The sequence below is a fragment of the Branchiostoma lanceolatum genome, chromosome 5, assembly GCF_035083965.1.
Source record: "Branchiostoma lanceolatum isolate klBraLanc5 chromosome 5, klBraLanc5.hap2, whole genome shotgun sequence".
NCBI lineage: Eukaryota > Metazoa > Chordata > Leptocardii > Amphioxiformes > Branchiostomatidae > Branchiostoma > Branchiostoma lanceolatum.
Genome location: NC_089726.1, coordinates 7,341,379 through 7,368,515, shown reverse-complemented (window position 1 = coordinate 7,368,515; position 27,137 = coordinate 7,341,379). Strand labels below are relative to the sequence as shown.

Sequence of the window (27,137 nt, the reverse complement as noted above, 5' to 3'; positions counted from 1 at the left end):
CATTCTAAATGAACAAGTGTTCGCGGTGGTTTTATATTCGCAGTTTTCGCAGTGAAGTCTTCACTGCGAACTTAAAATACCGCGAAAAGCCGTTCCATTGTGTGACTGTAGCGCCACTATTGTTTCAAACGCGAACTCAGGACCACCACGAACACTCAACGTTTTCGCTACGGCGAAATTAAATCCCCGCGAACATTTCTGCATACAGTAAGAAAATGGCTGGTTTGTATTGGAGTGTACTAGTATCTTAGACGGACCTATAGATAAAGCCAAAGGAGAAGGAAGAAGCCAAGAGACAGAAACACCCACCCTGCCCTGTACAAATGCCCTCAACACTTCCATAGAGCTCTGGGCTTGGGCAGTCACACCAGACATTGCCACCCAGGAACAGCAACAACGTAACCGAGGCCAATTTGAACCTGACTCGGATACAATGTTCGGATACGAGCTATTGTCGATGATGATGATGATAGATAAATCATTTTGCATTGAGCCCTGTTGTTTAACATTGGGCTTTGTTTCGTTGCGGCATGATAATTCATACCGTAACTTTTTAAGGTCTCATTCATATATTACTCCGAGTGGAGCACTGGGAAACACAGACACACCAAAAACTATATCTCCATTTTCATGGAGATAATTAACTTATTCTGGCACCCAGCATGTACTATTACACATTACTGTATAAGGCGTATGAGTCTGATGCAAAGGTGCTCAGCTATTACACGCGTCGTGCTGGGAGACAGTCTTAGTGAAGAATGAATGAATGAACTTTATTGCTCGACAGTTGTACATGGTACAATGCATGGCAACAATGACAAGACAATCAATACAATGAGTACTTAACTATTCTATTCTATTCTGAAAACTATAACTTCAAGAAAATGGGCGTTTGTACGACGCTAGATTTTCCCAGTGCAGTGCGATATTTTAGGCCTTCAAAGTGTACGAATTTCCTGCGGTCGTGTTACGCTTGTCTCACGGTATTGTGTCTTGTCTGCATACCACTGGGTACGTGATTACATCATCACCATGCATCATTTCATAACACAATGACGACACAGAGGTCATTGACTTTGGCAAGCTGATGGCAAGCGGCCAACTGACCGGAAACACAACAAGACAGTAAAGTGGTACAGAAGCACGTAAAAGGGGGAAATATTCGCGATGGGGAGTTTTCGCGGTGGGTTTTTAAAAGTTCGCGGTTGAAACTACCATACAGGGTTTTACTGTAAAGGGGGAACTGTTCGCGGTGGTTTTAAATTCGCGGCGAAGAGGCGAATATAAAGCCACCACAAACATCCCCCTTTTACAATATACCATCACTATATCACTTCCGGTAACCGCACCTTTTCCTTCGCTCTTCTTGCCAGGGTGGCAACAACCGCGTGACAAAAGACCTAAAACCGTGAAGAGTGGCGGAAGACCTAATTTCTTTTCTGCACCGAAACTTGCGTAATCATGCAGACATAGTAGGCTGGCTGCCTTGTGTCGCAGACGGCTTTAATTTTGTCTGCCGTATACCCGTGACTTACCGTAATCAGAAAAGCTTTAAACTATCTATTACACACGGGTTTCTACGTTATAGCTTAATATCATATCAATCGTGGTTTAGCAACTGTTTATCTAACTGACTGTCTGATATTTTGGTCGTCGCCAAGCCGTGTTGCTAAGACTTTGAGTCCCAAACGCGGATACCGGTAAACCTGGATCTACCACGCTTCATGCGCAAGCCGGGAGAGGTAGCATGGTGAGTTCATTTTGTCTTTATTAGTATCTATCATTATGGGAGGGCCGACTACTCTCTTTTCGCAGCCAGGGGCTGAATTGCGAGGAGCTTACGATTGGCGGGGCTAGATCGCAAGGGTCTGGAGCGGCTGCCTTTTGGCGCTAACTTAGTGACCTCAATACGACAATTGCTCCATGTGCGATAGTCGTGTTAAGCCCCTTTCCTAAGGGCACAACACTAGGGCATATCAATGGTTTCAAACTCGGGATCTCTCGGTTCTGGGCGAACTCGGGATCTGGGCGAACCCTACCGATTGTGCCACTCGACGCCACGTTTAGCGTAGGTGCCGTTTGTGGTTTTGTTCCATGTGCGATAGTCGTGTTAAGCCCCTTTCCAATTAGAATGGTGACCAGAAAACAAAAGTTTTAGCAACACGGCTTGGCGACGACGGTTGTTTTTCACCGGTAACCTGTGAATGAATCTGCATGATCTTTGGTACGTGGATAAGAGTTTTTTCAAAATGAGGGACGATTATGCGCCGTCTAGCGACCTTCTATGGCGCTGCAGCAGAACTTCCAGGTTCTGTTTCTCATGTTCTGGAGATGCTATGATACATGGTCATGATTTTTCTTTGTCTATCAGTGTCTGGCAGATATCTTTTGTTCTGATTTAGCAGTTTAAAAAAAATATACATATCCGGTGTCTATGTTTGATATCAATTTTTGGTATCTGTCGGTGTCTGGTAGATATCTCTTATTCTAATGTAATGTTTTTAATATCAATATCAAAAGGCCTGTAGCGGACTCACAAGTGCCAGACTATGTAGTCATGTAATTGTAGTTCCGGAGAAAATCGCTAGAGGCCTCCGGACAGCTTTTGAAAGTTTTGTTTTCTGGTCACCATTCTATTTGGATGGTTGCCGTTTTCTCAAATACTGTAACCATCGCAACATGACAATAACCAGAAAACTAAACATGCACAGGAAACAAGAAATCGGAGATCTCATACCTCCGTGAAATATTCAGGGTGTTTATAAACTTCTTGACAAGATATAACACAAACACAGTCCATTTCCCACGTCACAAGCTTCACTCTCGGGCACATTACTCTCCAAGCAGAGGTTGAATGGGCAGATCGTCACCGTTTTATCATGTGCCGTTTTTTTTGTCGCTAGCCCATTCTGACAGAGTATGATAAAACGGTGACGATCTGGCCATTCAACCTCTGCTTGGAGAGTAGGGCACATGCCATCCTCGGGGTCCTGAGTGTTGGCCATGTGACAACGTTCACTTCCTGCTGAAGAAATTTGGAGGCAGGTCACCTCAACCTTCACATCCTGCCAGTCTCCGGTTACAACTCAGTCCGGGTAAAACCTTGGACCCGGGCCAGAGGGAACAAACTTGAACACACACCAAGACAGACAAACAAACAAACAAGGAAGGAAAGAAAGAAAGAAACAGACCGAAAACAATACCTCAGTTCTCTTGGAGGTAATGAAAACACGAGAATTAAGACCAAAACGACACCGGTGTGTTGACGATTCCTTTATTCTATTAAATATACAATTGTCGGCAGATCTAGATGTTGCGCACCAAAGCCGTAGTCTGTTTTTTTTTTTTGGGGGGGGGGGCACACTTTTGGACCGATTAGCCTAGCCGAAAAGGCTTGGTGGGCGTCACTCCACCGCCAGGGAAGGTCGTGTAAAGCGCCTTTCCCGAGGGCACAACGTCGACGGCATGGTGAGCATCGAACCCGGACCTATATTGGTTCTAAGTCCAACGCTCTAGCCGTTGCGCCACACCGACGACGCTTGTGACTATATATAGCTAGAGCTGGACATTGATAAGTTTAACCGACAGGTTTACAGCTAGTTTAAACAGTATGTTTGCATGTCGCGAGGAGTGGGCCCGGAGACCAGACAAACAGGGGCAGGTTTGTTCTTGACCACACAAAGCTGATTGACACAAATTTAGATAGGTACAGGGCGGGTCAAAGGGCGGGCTTAGTACCAACTCTCCAAGCAGAGGAACGGCTCCGGCTGGTTTTTGACGTCTTTTTTTCTCGTTTTTGTCGGGTTTTCTATTTTGTACCGTTTTCTTGTATGGGTTAGCGATATAAGGGAAACGGGAGGACGTAGAAAGTCCGACAGAAACGTATAAAACACGTCAAAAACCAGCCGGAGCCATTCCTCTGCTTGGAGAGTACATGGTACCACAATCATGGTGTATCATCGTCCATACGTACCTATAACTTGCCAGTGTGAAGCCGAATTTTTGCCCCTGCCGAATTTTTGGCCCGACACTTAGAGGTTTCCGGTATACCTGAAGGAAGAGAAGCGCGTCACACTCGCATTAACCCTTACATCAACCTTAGCTCTACGCACGCGCAGTACCCTTACGGAGCCATAGTCTGGCGGGGGCCGAAATTTGGCGCGACACCGGACGGCGTTCCTTAATCTGTTACCGTTACTCGGGATAGAAGCTGCATTGAGTTTCTGGGCGTTTTCGTACACCTGTATGGGATAGACAAGTTAATACATAAACCTTTATCTTCAAGTTCAAATTAACCTCTATGACATTTCTGTGTACATTTGGCTAAGCCGGCGTCACAGTGCAAACGACCTTCGACCGCATTTGTTAAATGCTAGTCGCTAGAAGGTCACAAATACTCTCCAAGCAGACGTTAGGGTCCGACTTGTTTTGGACGTCTTTTGAGGCGTTTTTATCGGGCTTTCTACTTGGTCAGTTTTTTTTTGCTCGCCAGCCAAAAATTTCTACTTAGATAGTAGAGAACAGTGCACTCTGAATGGTCACGTAGTGCACCCGTCAAACCCGTTCTGGTGACCACCCCTGCAGCAAGTAGCCTCTACAAGGCTACGTGGATCGCTGGAACAAATAGTGAGAAATTGGGCAAATAGAGTGAATAGTATGCTACGGAGATAGGGACAATAGGCGAAACAACCTTTGTACAAACAGTGGCCACTTTTCAGTGGTCCCTTAGACTACAGTATTTTCTCATGGTCCTAATATCAAGAATCCTGTCCAAAGTGGCCACCTATAGTCTACTCTGACCGTTTTCTCCAAGTCCCCTTAGTGGTGAGTCTGGTGACTATGCATATGGGCAGGTTTGACTGTATACCAAATCGTCCGTTGCCATGACCATACATCCTCAATCTAATTGATCTCTTACGTATTTACCCACTCTGTGGAGCTAGCTAGGCAATAACAAAACACATTTGGTTTTCTCATCGCTCTCGTGTATTGGTTAACGAGTTTCACACACCTGTACAAAATAATCTGAAATGTAAATTCAATTGGCGATGTAAAATCGGTATCTTCTGATCTCCACCAAATCTATTCCTCATTGGTCAGAATCCTTGCATCATGTTTACGATTTCTCGTATCGACCAATGAGCGAGCGAGCGAGCGGTCGTATGACTTCGCACTTAGTCACGGCCTCAAAAGGTCCTCAAGGACGAATTGTAATCTAACCGCGCCACTTTTGCGAGTCAGACGGACCATCTGGGCATCGGTAAGTGCATTATGTATTTCAACTTTTCTAAAAGTTACGGTTAGCGCAGTTAGATACACTACGTATCTATGTTATGAATAAGAGGTGAAGTTTCTTTAGCTTGTAGTAACGGGATGCACATTTTTGACCCTTGGTTACGGCTGTCAGTTTCTTCTTTTCGCGCCATCTATAATGCGGTCAGGTATATTTTCAACAAGACGGGTAAGTCAATGTTGGATACACGGTGCTGCACGTGAAAGAGATTTTCACCGTACCTTTCCAGCTTTATTTTGTCCTTGGACCATATAGTATGATATACGGGCACATTTTGTACCTGTGGACTGCCTACGAGTCTCCTGTACGTTGTGTAGTCGCGTGTAGTCGGCATGCACAACACCGACCGACGCAAACACACGCTACACTAGTACGGTCAAACAGTGGATTTTCTTTTTTTCTCTTGTGCGAGCTGGACGTTGCAGTAACAAGTTTGAAGCGTTGTAGCGGCCTGTGCATTTTGTTTGGAGATAACCAGCATGCAGTGATAGTACTAACGGACAGGCACGGCGAGTCATGAGATACCTCGGTTGTCGGGTTGACTCCTCTTTTACATAACTTACATATTGCATAAGGATGTCAACAACAAGTGATGACACACAAAAGAGCCGCTTGTCGCGCTTTATTTTAATCATTACCCTATAAACAAATCTGAGCGACTTGTCTGATAGTCTGATCAGTTATTGCGTTAATGTGCAGTGGAAAACCACGACAAATTGCCACTTGTACAGTCAAATGTACAATGCACAATACACACCTTGTTGGATAAGTTAGCGAAAGGCAAGTTGTGCAAAGGGAACATAAAGAATGAAATAGTCACACGCGGGTCTATTGTCTGTATGTAATTTGCGCGCCATTCAAGTACTGCTCATTCGACTTGTACGCTTCTATTGCAATCGCATTGTTCCAAATCCAATATATACATACTGACAGCTAAAGAATACGCATTGTCATTCTTAGTCGATAGCTCCTTTGTACGTTCTGACACTATTGAGTCATGTAAAGTGCAAACATTTGGTGTACGTTAAGACCTTGGCCCTTCGAAGGGGCGTGGGTATTGTAAGTCATATCTAACGTTACATGCAATCATGACTTAGCTGTTTTAAAAACGCGTTATGCTTATCTGCGCGCAAAGATTCAAAGTTTTGTGTAGTCTACGTCATTTCTGTGCAAACATTTGGACGTCTTCGCCAGGCACCGACGGCGACGTGGATTTACTGTCGTCATATGCAAGCATGACTTAACATTTTCCCCTAGAGAGGGTAGCAGTGGAAGGGTTCAAAGTGCATCGCGTTATCGTAACCGGGCGCGTTTACAAACTCTCGTTGGAGTGTATGTATACTTAACTTACATGCATGCCATGCACGAGTATTGTAAATGCACGCACGGCCGTGACTCGGCGTTTTGGAAAATCAACTTCTTTGGTGGTATTTAGAGCCTGAGATGTTCCAAAAATTTGGCTAAGGGTCATCCCTTCTCTTATCGATAAGTGTGCTGAACACGAGGCTGACCTGTACTCGGGACCGTTAAGCCCAGGTTACATGGCTCCCGAACACCAACCGAACACAGCCGACCTAGCTCACGAATAACTCTTAACCACGGCCGGGGAAGGGCCTGAAGCCATGTTCGGCTATGTGTAACGTGGTCTTAACGTCTGAAGGATAGTCCGATTGCTGAACTGACGACCCCCCCCCCCGCACATTAGTAGTGTCTATTAAAGTCGGGAGTTCGGGTTTCTTGATCGCAGCGCGGGAAAAGCGGGACCACGAAACAATCGCGCCACAGAGAAAATGTTTTCAGCTATATTTGCCAGCATTTTTTCAGGATCGTCACAGTTAATTTCCACAGATTTACCAACAGAGAGAGTCTTCATCCCTTGAGTGGACAATATACAATTCCAGTTATGCAGATATGTGTCACATAAGCACAAACTAAAAAGAGGACAAAATGCTGGTCACCATAAGAGTATCTCCTGTTCTATCAGTCTAGCCTCATTCGCAGACTTTTTGGAGCGGCGGCGTTTATTTTCTTGGGGGAGCGCTGATACACGCGCCAATTGCAAGGTTTCGTTGCTGCCGGGTTAGGGAGTTTCGCAGCCGATGGAGTTATGCCACGCAGGGAGTATATAGAATAAACTAAGAAGTCTGCGAAGTAGGCTATATCAGTCAGGTTTCTTGCACATCACCAAGTCAACACTTTTAACGCGCGGACTAAACGATAAACTAAACTAAACTAAAAGATAAGCGGTGCTACAGAACAATAGAGTATTCTCCAAGCGGAGTGCGGTAAGAGTGTCCGGGATTACGTTTCTTTCCCTTCTTTCGTGAAGCAAGGGGGAGAAACGTAAAAAATCCCAGTATGTAAAAAATCCCAATACCCCACTCGACCGAAACCTCTGCTTGGAGAATACAATAGAGTGCCGCGGATAAGGAGTGTGTTGTGTGATTGGCACCTTTTCAGTCCAAAACAAGATAAAGGGTTCCGGCAGGTCTGAAAAGTTTATAATTAATTGATATCTTATCTCAGACAACAACAAAAAACCTTCAAAAGGGAAAATGTTTGTTCAGTTCAGTTTAGTGACCATTCGCACTGTGTGTTATACCAGGGCAACATTTCCAAATCGGTGCCGGTTGGCCAGCATGCGGGGACGAAAAGTATGTCATGTAAAAAAGTCATGAATTTGTGTATATTTCTTGCGCGCGCGCGTGTGTGTGTGTATACATATACATATGTGTGTGTGTGTGTGTGTATGTGTGCGTGCACGCGTGTGTGCTTATGTATGTCGTTAAAATGCACATGTGAGTACAAAATTGTGGCGACCTGTCTACACTAACATTCCGGTAACAACCCACGGCAAATCACTGCTACAGAAAAAAGACAAAGTCAACAAAAGATCGCAAACATCCATCACAGCGTAACGTTACAGGTCTGATAAATGCACGACACATTGGCACCGAAACAACGCACAGCTTATCATAAACATATAACATGTGGTAAGTTCAATATTGACAAGGTCTTGTGTAGTGTTTGGATAAGTTTGTCACAAGATCGTATCTTTGAGCGGGTAAATTTGTCTTCATAACTTGACGCTATTTATAACTTAAGCCTAGTTTGCAACGTTGTGCCTTTGATGTTGAGTGACAACGAAGGTTAAGGTGTTCTAAATTCACCACAAGGAAGTTAAGTGTTGTTTTTGGATAGTACATTGTCTGCCTACCTCAGTGTCTAAGTCTAAGTCTAAGTCTGTCTCTGTCTCTCTCTCAATGTGTGTCTCTCTCTCTGTCTCTCTCTCTGTCTCTCTCTCTTTCTGTGTGTGTCTCTGTCTCTCTCACTGTGTCTCTGTCTGTCACTCTCTCTGTCTGTCTCTCTCCTCTTTCTCTCTTTTTCTGTCCCTGTCTCTCTCTCTCTGTCTATCTCTGTCTCTCCCTGTCTGTCTTTCTCCTCTCTTTCTCTCTCAGCTCTCTAAGTGCCAGTGTTTCCCTACATCCCAGTTCTACTATTGCCAACATAAAACACTATGGATAAGGCGAAGTGAGGTTTGCCGTCTCTGACTATCTTGCTGCTAGAAGTCGATGCGATGATGTTTATCAATCGTCGCTGAGCGCCAGCCAAGAATATTGATTTTCGGTCATCGGGGCGAAAGTTGGAATGTCAACACAAAAAAATAGGTACTCGAAATTGGACAAGGGTCATGTTTTTTTTACCCCCTAAGCCGTAGATAAGGCAGATTAAGTCCACTTCAAAGTAGGTCTGTTAATTTACTTGCGTAAGCCCCCACTGGACCCGCAGACAGACAGACAGACAGACAGACAGACAGACAGACAGACAGACAGACAGACAGACAGACAGACAGACAGACCAACAAACAGACAGACAGACAGACAGACAGGCGAAGGTAACAATGATATTTCCAGTTACATGCGCGGGAGACCAAATCCTCTTGACTAAAGCCAAAGATCCTTTGCGGCATTTTTTTGCGCGCTCTACCACCGGTTATTTTGTACACATCATGTAGAGATAATTCTTGTCCCCATTGTTGTAGGACGAGAATGGCGGCCACGCCCTCAGAGACCACCGCCCGCCTGCGAGCTCTCGGTCTCTCCAGTACAACAGTCTATGTACCTCCCGAACACTCGCGCATTAAGTACGACCAAACTACTAACGACTCAAGCCAATCCACTGTACAGGAGAAACTGGTGCGGAGCTTGAAGAAAACCTGCACGTGTAACAAGGACAAGGCCAAGAAGTTTCTATTTACGATACTTCCCATCCTGTCATGGCTTCCGAAATATCGCATCCGAGAGAACATCGTGGGAGACGTCGTGTCGGGCATCACGGTGGGAATCATGCGGATTCCTCAAGGTGAGTGAAGACATTTTATGGTGACACCCCAGGGTGGAGCCGATAGCAAATTATTGCTTTGATCGAATTACAGATTTAATGTTGTCATTGAGGCCCCATTCCACTAGACGGCGATCTCGCAGCGACCTAAATTGGATTTGTGTAACCCTTGATTTCGAAATTTTGCAAAATGAAAAGTAAGACTGAAAAGACAGCAAATCACAGAAAGTTTAAATCTATGAAACTCGTTGGGCGCTCTATCAAATCTCTCGGTCGCAGCGAGGTCACCACCCTAGTGAAGTATGTGTGTGTGTGTGTGGGGGGGGGGGGGGTGATCAGGGGGTTGATTTGCACAGTCATAGATAAAGAAAAGTTTCCGAGTTGACACGTACAACAAAATATTATTGTCTTTGTCTCCTTTATTTCCAGGAATGGCGTACGCACTGCTTGCATCTGTCCCGCCGATCTTCGGCCTGTATTCATCTTTCTTTCCCGGCCTCATCTATGCCATCTTGGGGACGTCCAAAAATCTACCTTATGGTGAGTATTTACTGCCATAACTTAATACTATCACAGGAGCATTCCACTCCAGAAGCGGGCATTATAATTCATCAGATACTAAATTGTTATGCTGGAATTCCGCGGAGGAGCCTTCCAACAATGCCAGAGTTCAATGTTTCTTACAAAAGTACAGAAATCTTTGTATCCCAATACGGGATAGTCTTCAAACGTTTTCGTGTACCTTCTTAAATGTGTGATAGTCAATCGACTACTTTTGTCAAGCTTATCCCGTCTACCGTTAGCTAGAAGTTGTGCCCGAAGTTGGCAATGAACGTACATTAGAAGCGGGTCCGTATGGGGGTACATGGATTTAGAAAATGATTATTGTCGAAAAGACAGCTGAGGTAATTTAGCCAAAAGCCGGGTGCATTTGTAGCCCGAAAAATATAATCTATCATAAAATAATAACCGCTTCTGGAATGGAACACTCCTTTAACTATCAGATATAATCGTCATCAGTTTATTGTAACTTTACCCACATTAGCATATTCAATTTGATAGAAGGAGAAAGGTCTAAAATTTGTCTTGACCTGTAATTCTTTGCCCTAATCCGAGTCAGTGTTGGCAATTCCTTGTGTTGTCATAACTCGTATACCTTCACTACTGGTTAAGCTGAATGCACGGTAATTGTACAAAGAATTGACCGATTCAATGAATAGAGAAAGTAGCAACTGTATGGATCAATGTTATACTCCCAACAGGCACCATGGCGGTTGTGAGCGTGATGGTGGGCTCCTCGGTAGAACGCCTGGTCCCAGAGAGAACGGAACTGCCCCCGGGCTTGTCTGACAACACGACCGAGTTTAACGTCACAGACGACTACCTCCAACAGCTGTGGATACAGGACAAGGTAGCGGTCAGCGCTACTCTAACCCTCATGGCGGGGATCTTTCAGGTAAGAACACTTTAATGTTACGTATCAGTCAATGAGGAGATTCCTTTAGTATTGTAGAGACCGTTCCCTGTAACATAACAGTGTATATATGTAAAGACTTTGCGCTTACAAGCATCTATAAGCAGCAGCACCTGTGCCACAGTGCAATGTGACCCAGTCAAAATTGCCCTGAGGAAGGTGACAGATAGTCACCGAAACGTCGGTTGAATAAATCAATTGGTTATGTACATTCCGTGACTTACCAACCTGATGAAACTATTCACGGCTGTAGAAGAATTCCATTTCATTTGACGGCTCCATTTCGTTCCATTCCGCTCTTTCTGAACACCACCTGTAGAATGGTTTGAAATTTTGTTGTTTAAAAACAAAAAATCTATCTATTAGGTTTAAGAACTTTCATTGAAATATGACTGTTGTTCTGACGTACATACTTGCAGCTGGGAATGGGCATCTGTCGGCTGGGGTTCGTGACTATCTACCTGTCGGACCCCCTGGTCAGCGGTTTCACGGTGGGAGCGGCATTCCACGTAGTCGGGAGTCAGGTGAAATACCTGTTAGGACTGGAGATACCGCGTTACAGTGGGCCTCTCTCCCTGGTCTATGTAAGTACTGCCACTGTGCCACAATGGCTAGCTATGAATGTATTAGTTTCCCTAGGTCTTTCTCTCTTTTCTCAATAGACCACCCATACTTTGAGCAATATATGTTTAATTCAAAAACCGTTTTCCGCGAGGAGAATACTCCTCAAAATTATCTTGCCGCCAATTACCTTTATAAAGCAGCTGTTTTGCTTTCTTGGGTTGAAGTTGGGTTGCGTGCTAAAGATATAAACACAAAAAATCACGACTAAACCTCTAAACCGTGTCCCTATTCCTGCAGACGTTCATTGACGTGTTCAGACTCATCGCACAGACGAATGTGGCTGCCGTCATCACCTCCCTCATTTGCATAATCGTGTTGCTTGTCGGGAAGGAAGTGAACCTGAGGTACAAAGACAAACTCCGGGGCATCCCCATCCCTACAGAACTCATCGTGGTAAGTACCGATGAAAAATATCAAGATTACCTTGACAAATCTTCAGATTCTTTGAAACAATCTTCAAATTCTTTGACACAATCTTCAGATTCTTTGACACAATCTTCAGATTCTTTGACACAATCTTCAGAGTCTTTGACACAATCTTCAGATTCTTTAAAAAGATCTTCGGATTCTTTGAAACAATCTTCTGATTCTTTCAAACAATCTTCAGATTCTTTCAAACAATCTTAAGATTTTCCAGAAGATCGGAAGATATCTGGAAAAATCTAAAGATGATTTTGACAAGCGGTACAATGTTTGCAAGATAAATGTTAGTAGAGATAGAAAAGGGGAGTTAAGAAAAGACTACGTTTCTTTTTCTACATTGGTTGATCCGTGGGTAGTATATCAAGTGCGGTTGGTTACTATGTTATGTTTCTTTTTTGTCCAGCTGATTATTGCAACGCTGATATCATACTATACCGACTTGAATGGCAACTACGGTGTGAAAATCGTCGGCACGATTCCAACAGGGTATGTTAAAAGTGTAATCCTTTAGAACTGAAAATTTATAGTCTGAGTGTCATCCTGTCTAGTTCCAAGCTCTACCTTCACCAAGTTTACTGAAGGTAGAGTCGGGACCTGGACAGGATGACACTCAGGCTAGCAAAGTTAACTGCAGTACTTTGATTTCTGTCAGGATTTCTTTGTATTTCTCTGTGTTACTTTGTTTGCAATGAAAAAGGGTCTTCCAAAAAAATCAACCATGTAAGATCAGTTGATGAGCTCGAGTACTACTGTATTTCTTTTTTTTTTCAAATAAGAATGCATCCATTGATTTGGTTCTGCCTTCATATTCTGTAGTTTAGGGTAGGGTACTTAGGGTACCAGAGGTCCTGGGCTCGAATACTCGGACATGCCACAGATATTGTGCCCTTGGGAAAACACTTAATATAACTTTCCTAAATCCACCCAGGTGTAAAATGGGTACCTGACTTTGGTGGTGGACGTAACTAGCGGTGGAAGCAGAGGGATGGGCTCTGCCTTCCAAGCCGTGCCCTAGACACAGTAGATAACAACCTACTGCCCCTACTGGGAGTACCTTCACCTTGTTCTTTTACACGTTCTGCAGACTCCCTGTGCCGAAAGCGCCCGATGTTTCCCAATTGCTGTACGTCCTTCCCGACGCCATCGTCCTGTCCATCGTGTCGTTCGCCGTGTCCCTCACCCTGGCCAAGCTCTTCGCCAAGAAGTACGGATACAGCATCGACGATAATCAGGTGATCACGTGTGATAGGAACTTTATTATCTCTATGAAAAATGGAGATTTAGTTTTGTCTGTGTGTGCGTGTGTGTGTGTGTGCGTGTTTGTGTTTACGGATTGTTATAGTCAGCATAACTCAAGAACCTCTGGATGGATTATGGTGATATTTGGAATGTGGGTAGGTGTTGGGGAGACAACGGTCATGGTCTCTTTTGGGCCCCCTGGTTTGTGACCTTGGTACTGCAGCAGAACTTCCATTTTTGTATATTTTGACCTGGATGTACTATGGTCTTGTTCTTGTTTTTGTTGTTCAACTTGTAGTGCCTAGTGGCACATAGGTCAGCAAGTTTCCTTGCTGTTTCTGTAGCAGGGTATATCTTTACAGGGAGGGGTTGCTGGCTCTTCACCTTAAACGTGCTTGATGCATCTTATCGAACATTTTACGTTCTTTCCGAAATATGGGTGCAGTCCCAACCGACATATTCTGTCCCAAGACCCCTACTCTTTCCGTAAGTGCAGTGGGTTCTTAAACGTGCTCGAGGTGTGACTCTCCTCAAAACACTGGACCTCCATTTAACGTCCTATTCGAGGGACGTCCCATATGTATGTCACGCTTGGCAGCAAGGTAAGATCATGGGTCCAGAAAAGTAGGTTAATGTCCAAATGTGCACAGAGATAAGTTGTACACGTGGAGGAACTTGTGGTTTGTTGTTTGTATAACTAACAGCGTTTGCATAAATACTTTTGTCATGATTAACACGACCTTGTGTCCAGAAAAGTAGGCTAATGTGCAAATGTACATTGAGAACTTAAATACTCAAAAGAACGCCAAAAGACACAAAGATAAAATAATGGTCAACATAGATAAAGCGGTTGTGACACTACTGTTCTGTCTGTCACATTAACGAGGTCGTCGGTCCAAAAAATAGGCTAATGTCCAAATATACACCGTGAGAGAACTTCAAAGAGCGCCAAAACATACAAAGATGGATGATACTTGTAAATACAGTATAGGGGTACGCGTGCTAGCTGATACTTACCCTGGGAGACCAGACTTTTTTTAGGATCGGGCCGTTAGCCAGTTCCTTCGGGGGCGCAAAGCAGGCAGTGCCCGCCGATCTAAATTAGCGCTGCGGGGGAGTCCTAACCCCCAGGGTATCTGATACTGGTCATGGTCGCCGGGTAACAAACGGTCGGTAACAGAGATACGGTAGCTCCGGACAGCGTTCCTAAAATGGCCGCTTTCCACTGAATAGAGAGCGTTGCCGTAACACATGAACTGTGTAAGTTTTTATCTGTATTTGCTATGGGCCAGTTTGTGCCTGCAATAAAGAATAAAGATAAGTCAAGTTCACCTGACCTTTATGACGTCAAATTCATCTCTGTCACCTTTGTGTACATTTAGACGTGGGGAAAATCAGATCTAGACAAACACTTCATCAGAGGTATGGTACAATAAAAACCTGGTCACAGAAAAATGATCATAGCTAGTGATGCATGTATATATGACCAAATAACAAACAAGTAAGTTCCGTTACTCGTGGGACAAACAACATTCCTATCCTCGACAGTCGTGTCCTAGCACTACTGTAACGGCACAGAAAGCGGTCAGTGAATCCAAGGAGGTTAAATGTTAACCTCCTTGATGAATCCTACCTTTTGAAGATTGCGTAAACTCCCGCCATTTGAAAGTTATGTAAGCTTCTGGTGTTTGAAGATTATGTAAACTCCCGCCGTTTAAAGATTGCGTAAACCTCGAGCTCTGGTGTTTGAAGATTGCGTAAACTCCCGCCGATTGAAGATTATGTAAACTCCCGCCGTTTCAAAATTATGTAGACTTAATGCGTTTGAAGATTACTTAAACTCCCGCCATTTGAAGATTATGTAAGCGCGATTTAGTCAAACGCTGAAGTACGTAATAGAGTCAGGCAAAACATCAGTCCATACGAAGACCTCCTAACCACAGTAAAGAAAAGAAAACTGAAGTGATACGGCCACGTGTCACGGTCTTCGGGACTGTAGTCAAAACTATCATGTAAGGAACCTTCCAGGCTAGAGAGGAAGAAAGGAGGGTAGGCAACGGAAAAGATGGACGGATTATATCATAGAATGGACAGGCATGGCACAATAGAAACTTTAAGACAAACAGAAAACAAAGAAGGGTGGAGAAAACTGGTTGTCAGGTCTTCTGTGGTGCTCCAAGTCAAATAGTTAGACTAATACTTAGGTCCAATTGCACCGGTCGTGCTCACGATTAGCTCACGTCGTCTATTTTTTACCGGGTTCCGCGTTCATTTTAAGTCCGAGTTAAAATGATTCGGGGTCGCGGCCGGGCCCGGCAACCGCAGCTTGTCCCACGGGGCCACGAAGGGGTCACGCCTGAAAGTGCCAGAAAACAGCCCGTCAACTAACATTACCCGGCGGGGCCCCCTTTTCCAATTGGGACCTTAGCATAAGGGATGTAAGGAACAGATGAGAGCTTCAGTCTGTAGATTCTGCGCACAATCTGACCTTTGCCCTGTCTGTATCCCCAGGAGCTGATCGCGTACGGCGCCAGTAACCTCTTCTCCTCCTTCTTCTCCTGTTTCGTCGGCTCCACCTCCATCTCCAGGACCTCCGTGGCTGATGCTGCCGGCATGAAGAGTCAGGTCAGTTGCAATTGCTTCTGTTTCAATACACAAGACTACAAGTCAAGCTTGGTGCACATGTCGTTCAAAACAGAAGAAAAGGACTAGTAGTTAGTATATGTATGATGATGTAATAGGGAAGACATGTGTTTAATCCAGGGAAGGGATTACTGGTAATAGTGTGATCACAGTCTTCGTATGATCGTCGTACGGTCGCAAAATAAAAACATTATTGGGAACAGTCGTGCATGTGTGTCGTACAAACCTTTTTGGACCACAAGGACTGTTTTGAAACTTTGTTGGCGGTTGGTTCAGTCACAGCCTAGTTAAAAATTGTACGACATTAGAATAGTACGACGACTTACGACAGATGTGACCGCGCTGTAAACATTCATTTGTTGCGATTGTTCTTTTCGTGAACAGTTGATGACGTTTGTGTCTGCTGTGCTGTTGCTGATGGTCCTGCTGTTCATCGGACCTCTCTTCAGGCCGCTCCAGCAGGTCAGTACACGGCATCTTTATCTCACACCAAATGGACTTTGGGCAACGTGTTCTCATCAATGTGTTCGTTACACATCCCTTTATCACATGTAGCTGTGTGTTTTTGCCTTTGCGTTACTAGACATTTCTCCAGATGTAATTAAACATTGATGATTTTGTCACTAACCTTTACTATTTTTGAGACAATGGAAAACTTCTCTGGACATTACTGGATACAGGTTCATCTTGTAGATTATACGTTATGTAGTATCTGTATGTACACTTCATGACATATATGCAGCCAACACTGATTGTTCAAAATATCATTTCCAGTGCGTGCTGGCGAGTATAGTAGTGGTAAACCTGAAGAGCATGTTCAGACTGTTCACCGAACTCAAGCCGCTCTGGAAACTCAGCAAAATAGACTGTGTAAGTTGTGATTTGTTTACACAATCGAATCTTTCATATGTCTTCCGCATATCTGAAAATAACAAAATATAGGAACCAAGCTTTATAATACAGTCAAAACTACATAAAAAGATCACCCAGGTGACCGATAATCTGGTCACGTGGACAGGTGATCAAACTGGCTGGGTGGCCCTTATGTAGAGGTGGTCACCCGCAAGTTTGATTGTAGTCTAAATGTTTGCTAGTATAATGTTTAGTGCATTGTATCATGTACTAATAGAGCATTGTATTATGCATCTTTGTTGACATCCTTTACTGTTCAAATGCTGATATTATATCAGATACATGAAAAAATAAATCACAGATGAATCAGAACAAGTACTCAATAAAATAGTTACTCAAGGGTAAGTTTTGTACAATGGCAAACGTTTCAGATAGGATCCGCTATCTTTCATCAGTGAATTCACTGGCCGCCTTTAAAACTTATCCAGTGGCGTGAGTAACTTTTGCACATTGTATCTTATCACCAAGATGTCTAACATTTATCGATGAATAACAAATGCCATTCCCTACCCCAGATGGTGTGGGTGGTGACATGGTTGGCTGTGACATTGCTAGGGTTGGATATCGGTCTGGGGGTGGGAGTGGGCTTCTCTCTCCTGGCCGTGGTGCTGCGGACACAGCGCCCCTCCACCACCCTCCTGGGACAAGTTCCCAGTTGTGACATCTACAGAGACTTAGGGAACGACCAGGTAAATCCAGGAACAAGTTTTGAAAAATGTTTTTTTTTGGTGTGGATTTCTTGCTTCATTTATCATTGTGAATTTCTTGCTAATTATACCTATGAATTTTCTGAACAAACCACGGACCAGACACAATAACCGATTTTGCGGAGGTTAGAAAGGGATGCTGAATGGCTACGAAGGCTGTCGCACGAGCATACTACAATAGATAAAATTCTGACCTAAACGTTGTAATATGTTACGGGGTATGTTGGGTCCCCCTTGTCCTCAGTTAGCTCAGTGGCTCAGTTTGAATGCCATGAAGAAACGTATTCTTTACGCTTGCTTAAATGTATGCCGAAAGATTGGATTTCGTGCAGGGCAACAACAGTTTATATCTCATTTTGGTTTTCCAAGATGAGCTACTAGCTGCATTTAATGGTCGTAGCTAGGAATTATCAAGGCTAATATCGTATCTGTGAATTGTGCATCTTAGGTCAAGGAGATCGACGGAATCAAGATCTTCCGTCTGAACATGTCTCTCTGCTTCACCAACTGCGACACCTTCAAGACTTCCCTGTACAAGAAGACGGGTCTGGACCCGGTACGCGTCCTGGCGAGGAGGAAGAAGGAGGAGAAGGCCCGGAAACGGAGCGAGAAGAACGCCGAAGCCAACGGCGTGGCCAACCCGGGGATGGCACAGACGGAGGATGCATATGATGATACAGCGGGGCAGAATTATGGCATCGTCAGTGTGAATCACAATGTAAGAAAAACTATAAACTGTGTTGATATCAAATACAGTCTGATCAAAATTGTAACTGGCCGAATTCAGTAATAGATAACAAGGGATTCATACAAAAGTTTACATTTAACAAGAAACTGAAAGATAACAGGAAACTGTAATGCCAGTTTGAACTTTCTGTTTAAGGAATTTCTTTGTATTCCTAATATCAGTTTGAACGTTTTGTTTATGAAATACGATTGTATGTCAAAGATGATGTTGCCCCATGGTTTGTCTTAGATACTTACTTCTTTTATTTCGTAGGGTGTAGAAGTCAGGAGAACCCCTGACGTCACAACTATAATCTTGGACTGTGGACCAATCAACTTCGTAGATTCGGTTGGAATGAACACGCTTATACAGGTAACATTCTGGATCAAATTGTTTTCAGACCCAATTGGTCCATTGCCAAGGTACGATAACAAATTTAAGCGTAGTGCAGTTTTGAGCTACTCTCAAAGATTGGTGCAGCTTTGAGCTACTCTCAAAGATTGTGCAGTTTTGAGCTACTCTCAAAGATAAGTGCAGTTTTGAGCTACTCTCAAAGATTAGTGCAGTTTTGAGCTACTCTCAAAGATTAGTGCAGTTTTGAGCTACTCTCAAAGATTAGTGCAGTTTTGAGCTACTCTCAAAGATTAGTGCAGTTTTGAGCTACTCTTAAAGATAAGTGCAGTCTTTAGCTACTCTCAAAGATTAGTGCAGTTTTGAGCTACTCTTAAAGATAAGTGCAGTCTTTAGCTACTCTCAAAGATTAGTGCAGTTTTGAGCTACTCTTAAAGATAAGTGCAGTCTTTAGCTACTCTCAAAGATTAGTGCAGTTTTGAGCTACTCTTAAAGATAAGTGCAGTCTTTAGCTACTCTCAAAGATTAGTGCAGTGCTGAGCTACTCTCAAGGAGGCTAACAATTTCTGTATATATTCAAATCTATGTGTTTCTTTTGAATATGATACACAGGATGAATAAGATAATATGTAGTTAATCACTATGTATGAGGATAGTACGGATGTATTCTCAACACTCTCTCTATTGTTCCTTTCTCCCAGGTGTATAAAGACTACAAGAGTATCGGGGTGAACTTTTTCCTGGCGCACGTAAATCGTAAGAATTATCTTATTGATCTTCTTGTCGCCATTGTCTGTTGCTAATCCCCTTTTAGACTTTTAGGCTTAAGACTGCTATCCACAAGTGCAATAATAGCATTAGATAGTCATAGATGTGACATGCACAAACCTGAGGTGTATCAGAGATAATTCTGGCAGGTCACTCGCTGGATATTCCCAATGTCACACCGTCCTGAAGTTTCAGTCTTTGAGATAGTGGCATAGATGTGAGAAAAAACTTCTTTTTTTCGTTTCTTACCCTTTCAGCTGACATCAGGGTACAAATGACGTCATGTGACTACTTTGAGAAGGTCGGAGGTCAAAAGCTGTTTGTGAGCGTACACGACGCTGTGTTATTCACTGTGAACAAGGTAAGACCAGTCTTCCTTTTGTAACAGTTGAACCGTCGTTTGCCAAGATAATGGAGATGAGTACTTCTTTGTGCTTCGATTCGTTTGTTCTTTCAGATTCCTGTATTGACTAGTGACACATAGGACATGTTTCCTTGCTGTTTCTGTAGCGGGGTATGTTTTTACAGAGAGGGTTTGCTAGCCCTTCCCTTTTAACGTGATCGGGGACCCCCATTTTTACGGCCCTTCAGAAAGACGGTTCAGTCCCAACTGAGAAGTCCTGACACTGGAACTTGAACCGGGGCCTCCCAGTTATCAACTTATTGGAATCAGGAGATCAATTAAGAGGCTCCTACCAGTTGAGCCACAGGGACATCACTTGTGCCTCGATTATTCATGATATTTTCTTGATGTTTCAGGATCTGCCCGCACAAGAAAGGACAACTCAAAATGGCTACATGGAGAGGGAAAGGACACCTCAAAATGGCCACTTGGAGAGGGAAACCCACCTCTGAGGGCATCGAACGAAAGGGAATAGTGACGGTGCCCGAGTTCTCCAGTACTACAGAATATTGGAGAAAGCCAGTAAATGACTCTATGGTAGATAGTAGGATAACGTAGGCTGTAATATTAATGTTTGCTGTATCTCAGGATGCATGGAGTATTATGCTTTAACTTAAATGAGTTGTAGAATACAAAGAAACAACACTGCGTTTTATATGTTTTGCTATGAATACCATGATGTATACATTGCATGATAGAAACGTCCATTTCGTGGTATTACATGGTTACAGTAGTCTTTGTGCAGTTTTCGTTTTGTTATATTGTCCAGAATAATTCATCAAATTATATTTTTGTCACTTCCAAAACCTAGAAATCATGTTAAGCTCAAATAGAATAATTAGGATTGTGTAACGATAAAGATTTCATGCACTTCATGTTTCTCTTGATGATGAAAATGTTCTTCAAAATAAAAACCACCTTTCAAAATAAACAGTTGTCCAAGTCTTTTGTCCTGGTGTTTCGAGAGTTTTCAATTGTTGCATTAGCATCTTTAGTTCATACATATGTTGGTACGTGTATTGTTTGCAACCGCGCGCGAGTACTAATATACACCTCTTTGTGTACCATACGGTACAATAGCACACATTCAGACCTCGATACTTGAGTACATAGATGCTACGCATTCATATCAGCACGACACGCGATAGCCTCTTCCCTTCGCACATTTAGTTAAAATAGTCCCACTGAACTGAGGAGTTATACTGAGTCAGCAACATGGAATCCTGTGTTAGGAGACTATTGTATTAAGTACAGGCTCGTTGATCCAGCAGAATGCTTTACTTGATAAGGGCATTTAAGGGACATGAGAAAATGTACTGAACTTAAAAATCGCAACGTGTACTTTTTGCTCTTTTATATGCATATATTGATTTTTGTTTTGTTTGCCTAATGGCTAATGATTATTTCAAAGAAAAGTAGAAAAGTTTGTGATGTGACGTGATGAAGACTCTAGTGGTGTTTGTTGAATGTTTTGATTGTCACCTGACGCTGTGCTTTCTCTTTCTCTACAGATATCTGAACAAGAATGTTCCGACTAGTATTTCGCATCGCCACCAAATCTCCATCCGGTGCGGATGGATACGTGTGCACAAGGGTCGCTAGACGACTATTAACTGTATCCAGAGATGGACAAGGTAGGAGTTCATTCGACAACCAACAAGTCATTCCTTCAGTATCAGGGACAGGGATAGTCATTCAGTACCAAGGACAAAGAGATCCTTCAGGACTAGGGAAAGGCGTAGTTCTTCAATACCAGGGGCAGGGATAGTCCGTCAGTACCAGTGACAGGAATTGTCTTTCATCATCAGGGATAGGATTGGTTCTTCTGTACCTGAGACGGATGTTCTTAACTAGGGAGAGGGATAGTTCTTCCTTACCAATGACAGGGATAGTTCTTCAGTACCAGGGGCAGGGATGGTTCTTCAATTCTTCAGTACAGTACCAGAACAGAAATTGCCCTACAGCATCAGGGGCAGGGATGGTTCTTTAATAACAAGGTACAAGGACAGTCATTCAGTACCGGGGACTGTTCTTCAATTCCATATGGCCTGGGATAGTTCTTTTGAGAAAGAGACACAAAAGAAAGGGACTATTATTCAGTTCTAGTGTCAGGCCATGTGACAAAAGTCACTTTTAATTTAAAAATTCAAAACAAGGTGTTCGCAACCAAGTTTATAACACCAAATCGCTTCTATTCCCACATTACCAGCACACGGATTCTGCACAGGACAATGCCGTTGCAGGACAAAAAGGACGTCGAAAAAACTTGCAGCGCTGGCCGGGTTTGCGGGAGTTGGGATTATTGCAGGAGAAGTTTGGATTAGTAACAAAAGAAAAAGCGACAACACACTTACATCAAGCTACCTGAGGGAGCTACAAGGTAAGAGCGAGAAATGTCATAGAGTAAAATGTTGTTTGGAAGGCGGGACATAACGTAATTATGAGCAAAGGAATGGGAATCAAATTTCTTCGTATTTCTCTAAAACACGAGAAGATATGTAGCAGTGCCACAATGGCTGCTGTTGTGATTCTTGTTTAGCTAAATGTGCAGTGTTATCTTAACACAAGATTATATGTCAATGTAAAACAAATCGTGTAAGCACTAGGTGCACTCCCTCTACATTTCGCACGACGGCGCTGTTTGCTATGTTTCTACATTCGCACAGTGCAGTAATCACGATCTTTTCGTACAGAAAGCCACCCCGTATCTTCACAAGTGCCCACCGAGGAGTCGGAAACCGTCACGGATGCAGAGAAAGCTCTAAGATACGACATGTCACATCGCAGAAGGGGGCTGGCCGTCATTATCAACAACAAGTAAGCCGTAAATTACTTGTCTGTTAGTATCAGTCTTATGGATGCACGTTGGCCCACCTTTGCAATTGACGACCATTCTAAGTTTGTTTTATCATTCTGACAATTGGTTGAGAGGGATTCTGTCTTTAAGTCGATCATAGAGAGATTATAGATTCAGATTAATGATCACAGGATTTGTTTCAAGGAATGCATTTTCTTGACCATTTCTGGTCCCTAAGGCCAGCTTTCCACTAGACGGTGATCGCTGAGCGACCGTACAGCGACCAACATTTGTGTGACCCATGATTTCATAATTGGAAGATGATACAAGATGTAAGTATGATGAAGATAAAAGTATGATTTGAAATAAAACAAAACACACAAAACGCAAAGAATCTATGAAATCTATTGAGCAATCTGTAAAATCGTTCGTCGCTCAGCGGTCGCAGCCTCAAGTGGAAACCTTGCCTGTTAGAAGACATTGAACAAATTTAAGCTAAAGCTTAAAAAAACATGGTCACCTGTCTACTGTGACCATTGTTTTCAGTTTCCTTGAGTGATCACTCTAGACAAGTTTGATTGTAATTACCTTTTGTTCTGTGTACAGACACTTCAACGCCAGTACACAGATGGAGATGAGGGAGGGTTCAGAGGTGGATCTGGAGAACCTGTCGCAGGTCCTGTTGGATCTGGACTTCGAGGTGCGCGTGTACACCGACCTGACTTGCCGGCAGATGAGAAGAGTTCTCCGGCAGGGTAAGGACATGATAAACTATTTCCAGGGGCTGGCTTGTCTGTACACCATTTTTATTCCTCAGTCTTGTCTACAGTTCTCTTCTAGTCCAGCTGGTCCACCCTGTGACTACAATGATTCTGGTTTCCTCTCTATAGTTTTCTCTTTCTCGAAGAGAGTTCTCCGGCAGGGTAAAGACGTGCAAAAACATCTCCAGGGGTCTCCTTTAGTATAGCCTGGGATCCAAACATTTATATCTGCCGAATATCTTTGTCCTATGGCGCACACCTCATCATCATGTCGGAATGCTTGCCCCGACACATCTCATTCACATAGCTACCCTTGCCAAGAAAGTTATGTTTTCGGTAGCGTTTATCTGTCTGTCTATATGCGCGTGTGTGATCGTGGACAGTATAACAAATGATAGGTGGTAGTGGGTTGGGGTTGGGAAACGAACGGTCAAGTTGCATAATGGGGATCCTAACGTTGTTTTACTGTACTGCAGAGGAACGTCCGGTTTTGATATCTCGTGTTCTGGACATACTATGGTCATGAGTTTTGTGTAGTAGATAGCTCTTGGGGCAGAGAGTAAGGGATGTAGTTTTAGCCCCCCCCCAGCGACCTTTTGGATACTGCAAGGCCGATTTTGTTTCATTTATCCATTCGCTTCCCTTTCCAGTTGCGGAGGAGGACCACGGCGACTCTGACTGCCTGCTGGTGTCTGTCATGAGTCACGGGTACAAGGGCGAGCAGGTGTACGGGGTGGACGGGCTGGTCAACATCGACAGACTCTCCACTTACTTCAAGGGCGAGAACTGCAAATCTCTCATCGGCAAACCCAAACTCTTCGTTATACAGGTAAACAAAACCCCACACAGATATCGCCATTATACCAGCAGTAAAGAATTGCCAAAACGTATTTGTTTATGACGATAATGATAGTCTTTAACTCTTTGTTTGCAGTCGTTGATTGCAGTGTACATATTGACAACTTTTCCTTTTGTCCAAACTCTTTGTCATTCAGGTAAATGTGTAAAAAGTGTGATGAAAATGAACATCACATAGAATCAACAATTTGAAACGAGGATTACATTTCCTTTGAAAATCTTGATCAAGATGAAATCTAGTACCTTTGCTCCTCATTGTTGCGAAGCGCGCATAACCCGCATTACTGTACAGGGCGATTCCCTGTCATTTGCTATTTTTGTTCAAGTCAAGGCGAAATCGTTTCTAACTACTGACCTTAGCTTATACGTTATATCTCAGTTACATTTACATTACACCATGGCTCATACATAATTTTACATTGTACTCACATTATGAATTCAAAGGTTACACAAAAACGATTTAGGTCGCACCGTCGCAGCGAGGTCGCAGTGCGATCGCCGTCCAGTGGAATGGGGGCCTGACAAGCAACAGTTCTAAGGAGTATATGTTAATGTTATATACGTGCGTTATTTTCCAGGCATGCCAGGGTCAGAGGCTTATGGAGGGGGTAACGCTGGCGTCTACCTCCGCGGACAGCAGCGTCAACGTCCGTCCGCAGACTCAGACGCTTCCGTCCGGGGCCGACTTCCTGTACTTCTACTCTGTGTCGCAAGGTGGGGCATCTTTCCTTGGTGCTGAAAGACCAACCATCCACAACTTTGCCGTGTTGTGATTTCAATTTCGTGTATTAAAGTGATTTTGGAAGGACTTTAAAATTTCAATTCTAAATTTGAATAACGTCCCTTTGTGTTACATTATTTATAGCTAATCCACATGAAATTTCTTTGTTACAAAACATCTATCTTTTTATGAAGCACAATATCATACGTTAGATTGGTATAAATGCCAGTTTATGATGAATCTAGTGTCATCCTTAGGATATTACTCCTGGAGAAATATACGGCGGGGCTCCTGGCTGATCCAGGCGTTGTGCAAAGTGCTCCGCGAGGATGGGTACTCTGGGCTCGAGATCATGCAGCTCCTGACCAAGGTCAACAGACAGGTACAGAGTCTATACCGTTTCATCTATTCTGCTGCAGTCACGTTTTACTTTCCAATTTTTCCTATTAGTTAGCACATTTGCTGATATTGAAATGACTGTAGATATTCTGGATTGTTTTCTGGTATCTTGCGAAGTACACATGCATGCACTGGTATTGCGTTGGCTTCCCTGTATCGAAAATTCTGATAAACAAATAAACAAATGCAGTTTATCAACCATCATTTGATGATGTGATGCTTTATGGCGACGCCTCAGGCGCGGGGGCATTTTTTACTGTATTTTACGATCGATCTGAAAATATTTAGAAAATTGCACGAATGCATTTCCTAGGGAACAAGCCTCCATGCAGATGTTGAGGGTGGCAGAAACTTTTCCTTACGCCTGTTACGGTAAATGCTACGGACCTCATTTGCATAATTTTCTGTCGAGTCTATTTCGCAGAGGGATGAAAGCGACTCGGTAACTATAATAGGTTTGGATCCCAGGCTAGTGCTTTTTGTAGTAAAGGGATGTTGTCTCGCAGCAGGGAAACATTATCTGCATCTTCTCAGTTTGTCTTATCAGCCTGTTTCTTCTGTATTTCTTCAGGTTGCGACCGAGTTTGAGTCATTGTCCCCGGACGAGACGTTCAACAAGAAGAAGCAGATCCCGTGCATTGTGTCCATGTTGACTAAAGAACTCTACTTCACTCAGAAGTTACCGTCTTCTCTGGTTAGAACAGAATCAGTCTGACTCTTTCTCACAGGAATAATCTTATTGGGACCAAATATTTTCTATTACGCTTTTTTGTTGCTGATATGTAATATTGTCATAGTATTTGTATCTGTGTCTATATAGTCGGTATGACCGCCATTCGGCGTAACAAACTAGCTTTGCAGTCTCGCGGCGCGGCAGTAGCTGGTCCCGTCACACCTAAGTTTTGCATATCTGACTGTAAGCGTTTTTAAAAGCTATCTAGCGAGGATGCTACTACGGTTCTTGGTGGCAACTATGATAGTTGTGGACAAAAATGAATTTTTGAACACATCAATTCTAGTTTGGTAACTCTGGTATGTAGAGTCTAGAATGTACCCAGAGGGCGAAGGACAGGGAAGGATGGAGAAAGCTTGTGCTGAAAGCGACCATGGTCCCCGACCCTCAAGATGAGGATGGGACTAGGTGAGGTGAGGAACTCTGGTACTTGAAGGCATGACTATTTCTTGTTTTTGTTTAGCTGGTACTAGATACTTACTATAGTCGTATAATAATAGTGAGGACATACAATAACATGTTTTTACAGGGATAGAGGTACGTTCATCTATAGTGACTGATATCAACCTTGTCGTCGATAATTGCATAAAGAGTATGGGCCGTTTATCATGTGATATTCTATTATCTATGACGATGATGATTATGTGAAGTCAACAGTGCCAAACCGATAGTTTTTGAAAAGATACAGATTGGTCATTTACGGCATAAGCTTGTTTGAAATCGAAAAAGATTGATCGGTACTTTAGATTGATATGGCTCAACAGACCTCCACAAATGACGCCTCGCAAAACAACTGGTTCAAGAAATGCAGCCGTAGAGATATGTAACAGTTTGAAATTTGAGTGATGCGAAACGTTTACAATCTTTAGTGAGTGTCTAGTAGACGTACCTGTTTGATATATATATATATTAACGATGTGTAAATAAATTATTAAGAAACATATTGCAATAAAAATAGACGAA

The 27,137-nt window shown here is 43.2% G+C and overlaps 2 protein-coding genes across 2 annotated transcripts; both read left to right on the top strand.

Moving 5' to 3' along the window:
- Nucleotides 1-1,360: 1,360 nt before the first annotated feature.
- On the top strand, nucleotides 1,361-20,836 carry LOC136434726 (prestin-like). Its single transcript, XM_066427752.1, has 17 exons — nucleotides 1,361-1,750; nucleotides 9,336-9,655; nucleotides 10,064-10,174; nucleotides 10,897-11,090; nucleotides 11,528-11,692; nucleotides 11,970-12,125; nucleotides 12,559-12,641; nucleotides 13,240-13,387; nucleotides 15,906-16,019; nucleotides 16,422-16,499; nucleotides 16,812-16,907; nucleotides 17,465-17,638; nucleotides 18,105-18,374; nucleotides 18,657-18,755; nucleotides 19,436-19,490; nucleotides 19,760-19,863; nucleotides 20,262-20,836. Exons 1-17 carry the CDS (start codon nucleotides 1,725-1,727, stop codon nucleotides 20,355-20,357), a joined length of 2,289 nt encoding a protein of 762 aa, XP_066283849.1. The 5' UTR covers nucleotides 1,361-1,724; the 3' UTR covers nucleotides 20,358-20,836.
- On the top strand, nucleotides 4,425-27,137 carry LOC136434727 (caspase-3-like). The gene is made up of 9 exons (XM_066427753.1): nucleotides 4,425-5,260; nucleotides 21,417-21,539; nucleotides 22,115-22,285; nucleotides 22,599-22,722; nucleotides 23,309-23,457; nucleotides 24,114-24,292; nucleotides 24,900-25,035; nucleotides 25,300-25,424; nucleotides 26,013-27,137. Exons 2-9 carry the CDS (start codon nucleotides 21,431-21,433, stop codon nucleotides 26,154-26,156), a joined length of 1,137 nt encoding a protein of 378 aa, XP_066283850.1. The 5' UTR covers nucleotides 4,425-5,260; nucleotides 21,417-21,430; the 3' UTR covers nucleotides 26,157-27,137.